General features: G+C 53.0%; 7 protein-coding genes across 7 annotated transcripts; 3 read left to right on the forward strand and 4 right to left on the reverse strand.

The window, feature by feature from the left end:
- Positions 1 to 361: 361 nt before the first annotated feature.
- N7474_009329 (uncharacterized protein) lies at positions 362 to 748 on the forward strand (the record flags this gene model as incomplete). Its single annotated transcript, XM_057200739.1, has 2 exons — positions 362 to 537; positions 592 to 748. The coding sequence occupies 2 exons, from the start codon at positions 362 to 364 to the stop codon at positions 746 to 748; spliced, it is 333 nt and encodes a 110-aa protein (XP_057048726.1).
- A 235-nt stretch (positions 749 to 983) lies between these two features.
- Positions 984 to 1,481, reverse strand: N7474_009330 (uncharacterized protein; the record flags this gene model as incomplete). The annotated part of the gene is made up of 1 exon (XM_057200740.1): positions 984 to 1,481. One exon carries the CDS (start codon positions 1,479 to 1,481, stop codon positions 984 to 986), a length of 498 nt encoding a protein of 165 aa, XP_057048727.1.
- Positions 1,482 to 1,878: 397 nt separating this feature from the next.
- On the forward strand, positions 1,879 to 3,320 carry N7474_009331 (tartrate dehydrogenase; the record flags this gene model as incomplete). The annotated part of the gene is made up of 3 exons (XM_057200741.1): positions 1,879 to 1,984; positions 2,112 to 2,429; positions 2,491 to 3,320. The coding sequence occupies 3 exons, from the start codon at positions 1,879 to 1,881 to the stop codon at positions 3,318 to 3,320; spliced, it is 1,254 nt and encodes a 417-aa protein (XP_057048728.1).
- Positions 3,321 to 3,490: 170 nt separating this feature from the next.
- Positions 3,491 to 5,096, reverse strand: N7474_009332 (glycoside hydrolase family 76 protein; the record flags this gene model as incomplete). The annotated part of the gene is made up of 4 exons (XM_057200742.1): positions 3,491 to 4,090; positions 4,146 to 4,619; positions 4,688 to 4,935; positions 5,006 to 5,096. The coding sequence occupies 4 exons, from the start codon at positions 5,094 to 5,096 to the stop codon at positions 3,491 to 3,493; spliced, it is 1,413 nt and encodes a 470-aa protein (XP_057048729.1).
- Positions 5,097 to 7,568: 2,472 nt separating this feature from the next.
- N7474_009333 (DASH complex subunit SPC19) lies at positions 7,569 to 8,186 on the forward strand (the record flags this gene model as incomplete). The annotated part of the gene is made up of 2 exons (XM_057200743.1): positions 7,569 to 7,700; positions 7,788 to 8,186. 2 exons carry the CDS (start codon positions 7,569 to 7,571, stop codon positions 8,184 to 8,186), a joined length of 531 nt encoding a protein of 176 aa, XP_057048730.1.
- Positions 8,187 to 9,254: 1,068 nt separating this feature from the next.
- N7474_009334 (tRNA methyltransferase RSM22) lies at positions 9,255 to 11,780 on the reverse strand (the record flags this gene model as incomplete). Its single annotated transcript, XM_057200744.1, has 1 exon — positions 9,255 to 11,780. The coding sequence occupies one exon, from the start codon at positions 11,778 to 11,780 to the stop codon at positions 9,255 to 9,257; it is 2,526 nt and encodes an 841-aa protein (XP_057048731.1).
- Positions 11,781 to 11,975: 195 nt separating this feature from the next.
- Positions 11,976 to 13,138, reverse strand: N7474_009335 (uncharacterized protein; the record flags this gene model as incomplete). The annotated part of the gene is made up of 4 exons (XM_057200745.1): positions 11,976 to 12,389; positions 12,440 to 12,745; positions 12,804 to 12,989; positions 13,073 to 13,138. The coding sequence occupies 4 exons, from the start codon at positions 13,136 to 13,138 to the stop codon at positions 11,976 to 11,978; spliced, it is 972 nt and encodes a 323-aa protein (XP_057048732.1).
- Between the last annotated feature and the right edge of the window lie 247 nt (positions 13,139 to 13,385).

A 13,385-nucleotide genomic window follows, 5' to 3' on the forward strand; every position in this document is an offset into this window, starting at 1 on the left:
CGTCCCGAGGTCGCTTCCCACTGACGCAATTGGGTATCGGATCACCATTGTCCGGTGGGGCTCAGTTGCTTCAAGAATATTACAGTAAAGGGTCAATATTACTGTGGCTTGAGTATGGTAGACATAGTTCGATCAGTGCGCAAATGGACGAAAAGATTAGCGCAGGCCGCTTTAGCAGCTTTAGACGCTTTGTACTAAGCGCCAATGAACTGGACATGGAATAAATCCTCCGTTTACTCCGCTATATTTTATAATCCAGCTGTATTAAATCTTCAAAAATGGTATCTGACGCCCACGAAGCATGGCTCAAACCTTGCCAACCTGAAATCTCCCTGTTCCACCGTTCGATCAGCACATCTATATGCTCTCTCAGTATGTTTTGAAGAAAAGACTTCAACCCGGTGAGCTGGGTTATTATGGTTACCAACCCGAATTCTCTACTATCGAGCAGCGCAATCAAGATGATACACAGGTGCTGGAGGTTGTTCGTCAGCATGCGAATATCCCTGTCCCTAAGCTTGTAAATCGGGGAAGAGGGTAAGCTTGGGTATGATGTTCGTGAGTCAGAAGACTACTTCTATCTTGTTACAGATTCAATGCCGACGAACAAATACCCGGGATCACATTATTCGATGGCAGTGTCTGGGACAGTCTCGCCCTACGCCAGCAAGATGGTATCAAACTCAAAGTGCAGGGCTATATCAAAGATCTAGCAACAGTGCAGCTTCCAGAAGTCTCAGTTGTGTGATCACTGAGCTCGTTGGGTGAGATCATACACAACCAACTTCCTCATCGAGGACCCTCGCATCCACTCAAGATATCCTCTGGTCATATTGAGATGAAAACACCCCACATCCACCGCCCCCTGCGGTACGGCTCACGAGGGGAAGGAGTTCTGAAGTGCCGAGTGAAGAAACTCCTGCGGGATGTCATTATATTGTACATATGTTATATGGGATGAAAAGTATTGAGATATTGTCTTTTCACCAAAGAAACTGTCGTTGGAAATTGAGAGACGGTGCTCCGGTCCATGAAGTTGGGGTATAGATGGCCTGGGGTGTGTCGGGATAAATATTTGCCCCATTGTCCAAACTAAGGGAGCTGGAAGGTTCCATCAGAGCTCGTCTGAGAGTTTGTTGATATTCCTGGACTTCTGATGAAGGTTTCTGCGTAGCTGGCTGGTATATTGGCCTCGACGTCGCTTGTTCATCCTTTTTGCAACTTTCAGATGTATCCTGGGACTCAACGCCCTGTTGTATATTCCCAGGGAAGAAGCTTCGCGTATCGTGAATCTCTAGCCGTCGCTTTTTCGGCTCTCGAGGAGCGTCATGCTCCGAATGAACTTCCGGGCTCTCCGGGCCAGCGGCTTCGTGGTAGTGGCCAATGCAAGCTTGCTGCCACTGCCGGACATTATACGGAGTGTCCAGAGGATACTCAGACCAGTGATCCATGCCTTCCTTGCTGAGCCTTGAGAAAGGCATGTATGCTCTTTTGCGGCCCAGCCTCGTCGTCCGGTCACTCGGTAAGGCTGCTAAGAGCTGTTGGTCCGAGACCTGAGAAAGCAATTTCAACAGAACGCTCTCTGTAATCTGGAGACGGTACTCCAAGTTCTCAATGTATCCCTTCGCTGGACCCCTGTGGTAGTGTTATCAGTACCCCATGCTTCGCAAGAAAGTGCCCGTTGCGCTATCTACCTACCGCCGAAGTTGTTCGGGCCAATTACACAAACGGTTGAATTCAAGACATTGTCCGCAAACAGGCCTTCACCGTAATAATCAGTCAAAATGATTCTTTTGGGCATGAAGTGTTGAGGTCCTACTTTTCCCCACTGCACTAGGATGGAGAGTCAGCGTACAAGCTGGGCATCGCGGGCAAAAAATGCTTACTTTCTGTTTTCGCGAGCGACACGCATTGCAGGCGACAGTGATGCGCGCGGGATTCTTCTCCGTGGATTTCGGGGACATATTCTCTTTCTTTAATCGATGTTTTGTTGAGAGTAGATGTCAAATGGAATCCTAAGGCTACCGAAAGGCGGGGGAATGAATCGCCTGAAAGTTTTGCCGAAGATGCCGATCCGGTTGAACCATCACGCTTATTTACACTTCTGATAGCCGGGATTAATTGCCAGCATGGCCTCGTTTCCTATCTCTTTCAAACATCTCAAAGTCGACTTCCGTTCAATATGACCTTGAAACCTGCATACCGGATCGCGTCCATTCCAGGCGACGGCATCGGAACGGAAGTAGTCGCTGCTGCAATCCAAGTGGTCGAGAAGCTTGCCACGACTTTGGATACCTTCCAGATCGAATTTACCCATATCCCATGGGGTACGGCGTACTATAAACAGAATGGCCGATACGTGCCGGAAGACTGTCTGGACATTTTACGCAAGTTCGACGCCGGACTATTCGGAGCAGTTGGAGCGCCAGGTATGCATATGAGAGAAGTTGCGTTTTGGAACCCCATAGTAATATCTCACACTACGGACAGATGTGCCAGATCATATCTCCCTCTGGGGTCTTCTTCTAGCCATCCGTGGCCCATTGCAGCTCTACGCCAATGTCCGCCCGGTGCGGACCTTCCCAGGAACTAAATGCCCGCTGAACACCGCCACGGATGGTATCGATTGGCTGCTTGTTCGAGAAAACTCCGAGGGCGAGTACTCGGGCCAGGGAGGCAGGTCGCATATCGGGCAGCCGTGGGAGGCCGCTACAGAGGTGGCCATGTTCACGCGGGTTGGGATTGAGCGGATCATGCGCTTTGCATTTGAGACTGCTCAGTCGCGCCCAAAGAAGCAGCTCACGGTTGTAACGAAGAGCAACTCCATGCGAAACGGCATGGTTCTATGGGATGAAGTGGCCGCTCAGGTTGCCAGGGATTTTCCCGATGTGAAATGGGATAAGATGCTCGTGGATGCGATGACGGTGCGGATGGTGGCTAAGCCGCAGTCCATCGATACGATTGTGGGCACGAATCTGCACATGGATATTCTTTCTGATTTGGCTGCTGCCCTGGCTGGGTCAATTGGCGTGGCGCCGTCGAGTAACCTGGACCCAACGAGGAAGAATCCTTCTCTTTTCGAGCCGGTTCACGGGAGTGCCTTTGATATCACCGGGAAGGGGATCGCGAATCCCGTAGCTACTTTCTGGTCTGCGGCGGAGATGCTCTCGTGGGTTGGTGAGAAGGATGCGGCAGCGAAACTCATGCACTGCGTGGAGAGTGTCTGCTCGGCAGGTATCCTGACGCCGGACCTGGGGGGCACCGCGAATACACAAGGAGTGGTGGACGCGGTAATGGCAGAGATTGAGAAATTGGGGTAGATTGTCAAAAGTGTTCCTTCCGTTAGCATCTCTGTCGGGCAACGGAGATATTTGCAGCTCGAATCTATAGATCCTTTGGGTAAATAAATGGTATAGCAATATACAGAAATGATAATGTACAAAATGAAAGATCAACCTCCAAAAGAATTGAGTACATATGCGCCAAAAGATCACTCGAAAAGTACCAACCACGCCATGAGGGCAGCCCAACCACCAACAAAACCGGCAGTAAGAATTCCAGCTCCTGCTCGGTCTCCCGTTGTAATAGGTCGCAAGGCCATGTCACCATTGTTGTCATTCTTACCCGCGTTAGGGTTGCCTTTGCTATTGCCTCCTGTCGCCTGTGTCAATGGCCCTTTCGCGATATTGTTATCGAAAGCGACCAAGTTCGCAGCGAAACAATTGCCGGCACTGATCTCAGGCTCCATGCCCGCACGACCATCGAACGAGCCCGTCACCCAACTCTCGCCGCATTCGTTGCCGCCGAGGGTACTGCCCGAACAAGCCTTTGCCGCTCCTCCGGCAGAAGCCTGGAGTTTGGGGAGAATTTGCGAGTATGTTTGCGGGACCAGTGTCGCCGTCAACGCTAGCCAGGAAGTGGTCCAGCCCTTCATTAAGAAATTGTTGCTATCAAAGCACGACGAGATGAAACCGTCGCACGACGGCTCGAACATCACGTAGTTGTATTGCTGAGGGAAGAAGACTTCCAGGGTTTTGTTTGCAAGCCCGTAGACTGCAGTAGCCCATTGCTCCTGCTCGGCACCCGTGGTCTAAAGCGATGCAAGTCAGTGGTATGCAAGGTCGCTCGGCAGAATGTACACTCACGGAGTTATACATAAACGCGCACCCCATCAGATAAGTGCCGTAGTTGTAAGAAAATTGTGTATTGCCTTGGCTTGTGCAACCGTCCTGCATTTGCGTGGAGTCGGCCACATTCCAGGTCTGATTATCCACCAAAGGCGAGTTCACCGACCAATTCCAAATCTTCTCGGCCCAATCCTTGTATTCCGAGTTGCCTGTATAGCGATAGAGGCGAGCAACCAGTTGGAACAACCCACCATTCGAGATGGAATTCTTCATGTAATAACCCCCTCCCTGGTAGAAGAACTTTTGCCATCGTACGCCGCCACCGCAGGCGGTTGTGTCCCAGCCCACACCGTTGCCGCTGGTCTGGTCTCTGAAGACGCCCTCGGCAAGGGCAAGCCAATCCCACGTTCCGAATGATGAAGGGGCCTGGGGAAGATTCATCTCTGCGGCAGTGATAGCGGCAATGCCCCAGAACATTTGGTCGTCATTTCCCTGTTTTTAACAAAAAGGAAAGTAAGAATAGCTCTTCAGCGGCGGTCGCGGGGAGTTGCTTTTCTTACCAAAAACTGACTGTAGTTGCTCGGCATATAGTCGCCTTGAGGCCCGCTTTGCCATTCCAGTCCCTCGGCCGTGATGGCATTGTATGTGTCGTCGCCCGTGTAGTGCCAGTAGTTGAGCGCGACGATGAACAGCGCAGAACCCTCGTACCATTTTGAGGGGAAGGCACCGGGAATTCCCCCGGAGTCGTTGCCAGAGTAGTATGTAAAGGCTCCGTAGGTTGCTATCGAGGCGGCATTTTTGAGAGAGTCTATGTGTGATTGTTCGAAAATAGTTAGCGGAGGGCCCGGAGACAGGGGTGAAGAGTGTCCGTCACTCACCTTCGCTATTGACGTCCAAATCGATGGCTAGTGTCGGACGGGCCAGAAGTAGGCCAGTCCCTAGGGCTGCCAAACTGCGAAGGATCTGCATTGCTGCTCAAACGGGCATGAAGGTGAGATGCCAAGACGTTAGAGCAGGAATGTCGGATCTTTCGGGCCCTTTCGTTAGTTAGTTGGTTAGAAGAAAGATGCCCGCTGCAGGACCGATCGCAGATCCAACAGTTGGCCACTCTAAGGTAAGCGATCCACTCCTATGTATTAGTATTGCGGCCAGGCTGTGTGACCCTATGGTCCATGGGCCAATCAAGGAATCTTCCCCTTGAGACAAATGGGGGTTCCTGCGCCTCCGCTCTCTGGTTGGCGAAGACTGGAGTCCTCGGGTCCACCGGGGGTCCTCCCCTAACGTCGCCAAGCCTGTCCGGTCCCTACTATAATTATAGTTTGTTTCAATGGCCCTACACTATTATAGTTACTTTCAATTAGGGAGACAACTATCCAGAATAAATCCTTTGTGACAGCTTAAATCGTATACTAAGCTCTCGTCAAGCCTGAGGGGATTTTTTTTTGGCATTGGTCATGCCGGCCAGTCAGAGTTTTCCCCAGTGGGTCTGCAGGTTGCCACTTTGGCTTGGTTCCTAAAATAGCCGTGATGACACCACCACTTGACATAGGGTGTATTTTTATTCTGAGTAGAGGGATTATTGTAAACAATAGAGTCCATAATCAAGTGGGCGAACTATTGTAGGAGCTGATGGGAAATTCCAGGGTGCTCGCGTGAGACCCTCACACCAACCAATGCAGCTCCTAGAAGTCTGCAGCCAGAAACCGGAGTTCAGGATCGGTAATACAGATCGTAGGGGACGTTTGCTTTTTCTTTAGAGACGCACGGCTCTTGGTATCCGGAGCGGCGTTCCTAGAGCGTTGGTATAGGCTCCTAGGATTCAGGATGGGTACTCTGAGAATGTTCTGGCCGCTCCTTAGACTTGGTCAAGCGGGTTTAGGATCATCCACAGCGCCTGTGAAGAGCAAATGAGGGTTTCATGGTCGAATAGTCCCGTACAGGCCTTAACCTGCATTAGATAGTAACAACCACCAGTAGATAGTATGAATCCTGAATGGAAATCCCCTAAGACTCATTCAAAAAGGTACCGCTTAATATTTCCAAGTCCCTGAAGATCTCCGCTTGAAATAGTCTCTCCTTCTCAACCCAGCCTTTAAATGACATCCTCCAAAATCAATCAGATATGCATCCTCGCTGACATCTCAATGAGCCCGTCAGCTGCCTTCGCATCTCCCCAGATGATACTGTGTAAATGAAGGTGTTTGAGTGTGTGCGAAATCTGGTCAGCCTATTATTGTCGGACCTTGGAAACTTGGGACCATGTCTCTCAATGCAATTGAGGATAGCTCCATGACAATTAATGTATGGCAAAACCAATCCCATGACGTACCCATCATCGTCCTGTACCAGCCTCTCTAGTCGTGATGTGTGAATTGTGGCATCGAATTTAGCCATATTAATCTTTGAATAAGTGAGAATCTCTCTTGTGCTAATACCCATGTCACCCTCATAGACTACTTGAAGAAGCTAGGTCGAGATTACCCGTGGATAAATACCTTGCGAGGTATTTCCGGCAATTTTGCAGTTGAATTTGCACCCATTGGAACCTGAACTCCCCTAGGGTGGTAGATAGGGAAAATCGAGTATTTGACAAAAGATGGTAGGCAGGCCCCAATGAGATGATTTTTCATGTTCTTAGTGTTGTTGAGATAAACAGGAAGTAAGTTGTGTCCCACTACCTGCACAGTGTAGTGCAATTCTTCGGCAAACAGACCGTCTTCAAGAATGTACTTTTAGCTCGGGTCAAGGGAGCAATTCCGTGGAAAATTGGCAGGATTGGTTGCAAGATTTAATCATGCATTTCGTCACGGGGGTCTTCGAACTTTCCGTCAGCATCTGCCTGTCTCATCAATTGCTGGTCATGGAGTAGCCGCAGTAGTTAGAAAGGGAGATAGAAGTAGGAAGCTGGCGGGTCAAGGAGAGAGAGCGAGGTGAGGTGTAGGGCGACAAAAAAAACCCGTCACCCTCTTCAACAATTGGAGGGGCTGCAGCAAAGGGACTGGGCCGGAGAACCGAGCTAAGATAAACCACTTCGACCCAAGTGCACTTGTAGGAGACGAAAAAGGAACTCTGGTATACAAAAGCACATGCAGCGAGCGTCAAGACAGTTCCTTCCTATTGTACACACGAGCCTCTGCTCAAGTGCCCAAGAGGTGTCGGAGCCGGCTTATCTGTCGGTCCTATCTTCTCTCCATAGCAATGCAACTACCTATAGAGTCTTCGCAAGCACTTCCAGCGTCCAGGTTCGCGAGATTACCCTAATAGATAGGGCTAAAATAAAGAAATGCAACCACATGTAAGACGAAAGGAGTGTTGTATTGTAAGCTAGTCAATGATAGGGTGGATAATTAAATTCAGTAGGGCTGATCATGTGACAGGAGTAAACAATCAACCCCATTGCATCCATTGCATCCATTGCATCTACTCAACTCACCCTCCACCATGGCCGCCTCCCTCTCAGCCTCCGTCTCATCGCTCCAATCCTCCCTACAACTCCTCGACAACTCCATCTCAACCCTGGACGAAGGTGTGCACGACTTCCCCCGCCTCTGCAAAGTGCTCCAAACAACACGCGTACGTCCTCCCACCAACAAAACAACCCCACTATCCCAATCCCAATCCCAATCCCAAACACCCCCAACTAACAAACCAAAATAACAGCACTTCGAACTCCTCCCCGAACCAACCCTCCGCGACGCGCAACGCTCCCTCCTTGACGAAATCAGCCCGAGCATCGCACACCTCCTCTCCCTAGCCACCAACCACGTCGAGAAACTCGCGCGGCGCGAACAGGGCCTGAAAGCGAAATGCGATTTGCAAGAGGGTCGTCTGTCGTCTAATTCGGAGAGCAGAAGCTCAGCTGCGCGGCAGAAACAGGCTAGCGCTGCGGCGTTGCGGGCGAGAATGGCTGGAGCTGGAAGTGGGGATAATGCGGCGAAGGCTCTTCATCTTAAGAGTCTTGTGCAGAAGAAGGAGAGGTTGAAGTATGCGGTTGAGAGGTTGGAGTTGCAGAGTACGCAGAAGGAGAGGCAGTTGAGGAAGAGTATGGCGGCTCAGTGAGGAGGGCTTTGGGGTTCTTGCATTCATCTGCGGCGACGGGTTGAATTGATTCAAGCTGCCATATCTATATGGATTATGGTCTCCGCATTGCCTGATTCCAGCGGCCAAGTGTCCTCTACCGCGCACGCAATTCGACGCCGTCCAGTACCCTTACTAGTGGTTCTTTTCTCAGTGTTGTCGAGGGCACCCGCTCTTTGTGTCTGGATAACGAAACAATGCTCGCCAATTATCAATTGGCGCTGCCCCTGCTCTTAACACCGGCGAGTTGAATATCCCGGGACAAAGCAAACCAAGTCAACGATTCAACGATACTTTCACACAAACTGGGAAATCGCTCCGGAGGTCCGGACGTCTCGCGTCTTCGCAATGATCAGCTGGAAGCCTCCGACTGAAAATAGAGGATCTGGAATTTGTAAAGGGAAGTTGACAACTCGGCCCTCTTGATACGACCACATCAACTTATCGAAGATGAATCCGACACCAATGAGAAGAAAGATTGATGTTCCTACTCTAAGAATGAAGGGTTTCTGGCTCAGAAGACCTAGACTCAGTCACTTGGGTATCGAGGGCAGCAAGCAAGATTGCGTTCGATACTTTCAACACTTTCAACACCTGCACTTCTTATCAAATATCCCTTGCATCGTGGAAGACATGGGGCTGCATCTGTGCGGATCTCCATCCATGCCCAATGGAGAGATGATCTATCTCTATCAATTCCGGTCCGGTCCGATCTACTCTCACTAGTGCGACCACCGTGGGACTTCGAGGCCAAGCGCCGCAACGAGACTGCTGTTCCGCAAACCGAAGCAGTTGTCGGCTGCACAGGTTCTAGCTGTGTGGTGCATAACCCTTATGGTCAAACTGTCACTCCTACATGGTCGGGAACTGTAGGCAGATCTTATGATAGGTAGAACTGCAAGCCAGATGCCAATTGAAGCCAATTGGAAGGGTGGAGACATAATGTACAATTGCAGTGTGAAGAATGATCTAGTATACAAATCCCAATCCCAAATCCCAGTACCCATGTCCATGTTGCCCGTGAAAAGTAGTATACAATCCCCAAACCCATCACAAACCGTCCGCCGACTGCCTCCTCATAGCCTGCCTAACCTTCTTCTTATCATTATACTTCTTCCAACTGGGGATATTCTGCCCCTTCTTCCTAACCGCAATCTGCGGGATCCCATCATCAGCCCCATCCTCATCCTCAAGACCTTCCAGTTCGCCTTCATCCAGGGCCTCATCATCAAACTCGCCCTCGCCCTCCTCCGCGGCCTGACGCGCCTTACTCATCGCCCTCCTCGCCAAACGCTCCTTCTTCCCCTCGCCATGCTTATCGCCCAGATTCAACTTGCGCGGGATGCGCGTCTTCGCGCCCAACGCCCACAGATCTCCCCATCTTGCCTTGCGCGCATCGCGATAGGCCTGCCGGCTGAACGAGCGAGGCACGGTCCAGCGCTCGATTTTGCCGGCTGGCGTGCAGAAGTCGAAGATGACGTGCCCGCGGCGTTTGAGGGGTGGGTAAACGGCGCGCGGGAGGGAGAGCGGCTCAACAGCAGAAGAAGGAAGGTCTGCTTCTTCGTCGAGGTTCTCGTAGCCCTCGAATGCGGTGTCGGTGATAGCGGCGTCCTGGATGATGTTCTGTGTCTGGCGCAGATCGGCCCCGCGCTGCACGGCCAGGTAGCTGAATTTGACGTCCTCGTGGTTCCGGTCCTTGGCGCCCATGATGCGCTGCAGGAAGGGCGGGCGGATGAATCGCTGCTCAAAGTGGCAGTAGTCTCGGCGGCCTTTGCTTGGGCCGGCGGGGTTGTGCATCGGACAAGTGGAATGGTTCGTGCAGGGGGCGATGATCATCCCGGGCTCCTTGTCCACGGTTTCGGCGGAGTCCGGGGACTCGGTGAAATTGGTATATTCTGTTGAGCCGGGGCTGGCGATGTGCCGCTTCAGAAGCATCTCGCGGGCTCCCGCGATGGCCTCGAAGCCCTTTTGGCGGCCTTTCTCGAGGAGAACCAGGACCCCGCCGTTGGGGTTGAGGAGGGCCCATAGGTTCTCAACGTGTTCCTTGCGCTCGTAGTCCTCCGTGAAACCGAGGAGGGAATGCGGTGCGATGATGATATCGTACTGCTTGCGTTTAGGAGCAGGGCGCTCATCGTCTAGGGTTGGTTTCTCGCGCACGTGGACGTAGTCCGGTAGACGGGGGAGGAAGCTCGTGTCTTCTAGCATAGCACTGGCACGCAGACGAAGGGCCTCGGACCCGGTCAATACGGTAGATCGGCCCAGCGGGATGGGCGCACCCTCCGGGTGGTCAGGCACCATCAGCTCATATTCTGCACGAAGGACATCTCTCCAGGCCAGGATACCGGCACCGCCGCCACTGGCATCGAGCACGTTCGGTCCGCCTTCTTGTGACATGAGACTGCGGATCCAATCTGTGCCCAAGCGCTTGCGAATCTCCACCAGGATACTCAGAACCGATGCGTAGATGCCCGGATACAAGGCCGCGAGGTACGCGTTAGCCTCCATGTCACCCATGTGATGCTGCGACGCATGGAGAGGAATAGGAAGCTGTGGGAGTTGGGCGCGAGGCGGCGCAGTCGTGGTCGAATGAGGCAGCCCCGGACCGCCAAACAGGCGTCGCGCAGTGTCGGCGACATGCTTGTTGGAGAACTCAGCCAAGATTGAGGAGATGGGGTCTGTCAGTGTACTTTTCGGCAAATAAACAGTGCTGGGGTCTGTTGAGAATTTGCCCTGCAGGGTCAGAGGATGAAAGCGCGGTGCCGAGTCGGGATTGGCTTCGTTCTCGAACTGCTCCAGCATGATCTCGCCGCCCAGCTGCTCAGCCACTTCGCGTGTTCGCCGCATGGCAATCGTTTCCTCCTCCACCGGCCCAGTCTCCATATCGTAGACGAGGGGCGCTTCCTCTTCATTCTGCGTGTATGCGTCTTGCTCAACCTCCACCTCCTCCCATCCCCCGTGCTCGTCTTCGAGGAACAGCCTCTCGTCTTCCTCGCCCTCAAAGTCCACGTCGGAGATTTCCTCCCCGATGATGATTGGTTCGCCGTAAAGACTGGTGTAGAGCTGAAGATCGGACTCGTCCAGAGCCCCGAGAGGAACGTTTTCGCCGAACTGCTGCCGGACCTTCTGCACCCATGCCTCGGCAGTGTGTTCGTCACGGTTTCCGAGCAGCAGCTGCACGAGATCTAGGTCGTCGACGTCTTCCATATCTTCCATATTCTCTATAATCTCCATATTCTCCAGCTCTTCCAACAGCCCCATCATTCTGGCCTCATTTTCACTGATCCGGTCGACCAGGGCAGAGAGCTTGTCATTGTTGTCGGGTGGCGTCTCGGAGGGTGCGGCGGTCGATGAGAGTCTCTGTGCGGTGTACCACTGCGCCGTGCCATTTTGGGGGGTATTCGTTGTCCGTGGCGTGTATTGAGACGCGGTTAGAGGGGATTGTGTCGCGGCGTGGTGCTTCTGTCTCTGCGCGATCAGATGTGTCCCGGCTCGCGGTCGTACTGAAGCGCCAGGGACGGTGCGTAGCAGATCCCGCGAGCATTGCCGACTGGCCGAAGCGGAAGATCGAGACAACATCGTCCTTTTGCAAGAAGCGACAGAGCTGGAGAGAAGAAGAAGAAAAAGAAGAAGCAGCAGCAAAAGAGAAAATCCATGCCAAGACTACCCAATCAACGGGCGCTGATTGGCTGCTGAGATTCAGCTACTATCAAGGTTCCAGTATAGCGTCAATCGCGACCGTTCATTTCCTTGTAGTATATACATGCATTGATATTATTTATTATCTATTCGGGGAGAATTATTCTCTGTCTCGCTCTCCGTCTCGTCATCGCCCATGAGCACCCGCAGCGCCGCCACCCACCGCATCACTTCGTGCTCGAGCGCCGTCAGTTTGGCCATCACGGCCATGAGACTGGGATCCTGGCTTTCCACCCGCACCTTCTCCTTGACATGGACTTCCTCGCCGTGCCACAGGAATACGTCGCCGGCCTCATCGTGGGCCGGGTGCCGGGCACCGAAGATCCGGTCGCGCAGGGAAAATCCGGTCAGCGAGATATCCGACGCAAACGCGGTGGGTGCCTGTGCCGGCGTCGTGGATTCGAGGGTGCGGAGCAATAGGACCAGCGCAGAGTCGGCGATGGAAAGATGGAAGGAGAGATAGGAGGGCAGGGGAGGGTCGAACATCTGCTGTGGTTGAGCATCAGATCCGGATATCAATAATTCATTCATGCACGTACCAATTCCGTGGCGTTGGCTTCCCACCACTTGCCGCGCACATCGTCCCCGTCCCCCTTGAGCATCTGCCGCGCTTCACCGATGGTCTCCAGGAGCAAGTGCAGTTGACTGAAGATAAACGCGGCATTGAGCGGGTCGCCGGTCCACGCGCTGACGTCGACAATATCGAGGCTCTGGTTCACTAGATTGCGCACCGAGACGAGTTGCTGCAGCACCAGCTCGGGGGCGTCGGGCGCCTGGGACAGGCTGAGGCGGGTGCTCGAGCTGCCTCGGGGATGCGGCAGGGAGCTCAGGCGAAGCTGGATATCCTATGCAACGAGTGAGTCAGTGCGGATACAGAAGCGACTCGTTGATGGAGACACGTACCCCCTTGACCACTTTGGTGCCAACTCGTGTCACGAAGCCCTTGACATTTTCGGATCGCAGCGACGACAGCACCAGGGTCGAGCCGGGTTCCTTGGGCGCCAGGAGAGCGGCGCATTCTTGAAGGCCTTCCTTCAGAGAGACCAGGGAGTCCTGCAGTGCGCGCAGCAGCCACTCGAGTTCGCGAGACTAATTGATCGGGTTAGCTTCCCCACACATCTTTTTCTCCAAGGGTGGTGAGTGGCTGAGGGATCCGCCAGGGGGGTCCGTACCAGGGCCGAGTCGACCTCACGAGTGAGCTGATCAGGCGGCAAGGGAGGGTACGCCCAAGTGGCCATCCTGGGGTGAGTGCGGTGAGTGTAAGGTGTAGAAGTGCACCACGTCAGACCGAATGAAGTGCAACGTCGTCATGGACTAGCCGAATCGGGTCCCCCACCAGCAAGTGCAAGCATGACGTCGACCATCAACGGATCGCCCGGCTTCTTTGACGTTTATACTTGTGCTGCATTCTCTGCCATGCCTTTTTCTACTTCTCTTCTTCCGCACGGTTCGACTCGATCCTCATTAATTCATCCCTCCCTCCGA

Source organism: Penicillium riverlandense (genome assembly GCF_028828495.1).
Source record: "Penicillium riverlandense strain IBT 135883 chromosome Unknown utg000008l_segment0_segment0, whole genome shotgun sequence".
NCBI classification, from domain to species: domain Eukaryota; kingdom Fungi; phylum Ascomycota; class Eurotiomycetes; order Eurotiales; family Aspergillaceae; genus Penicillium; species Penicillium riverlandense.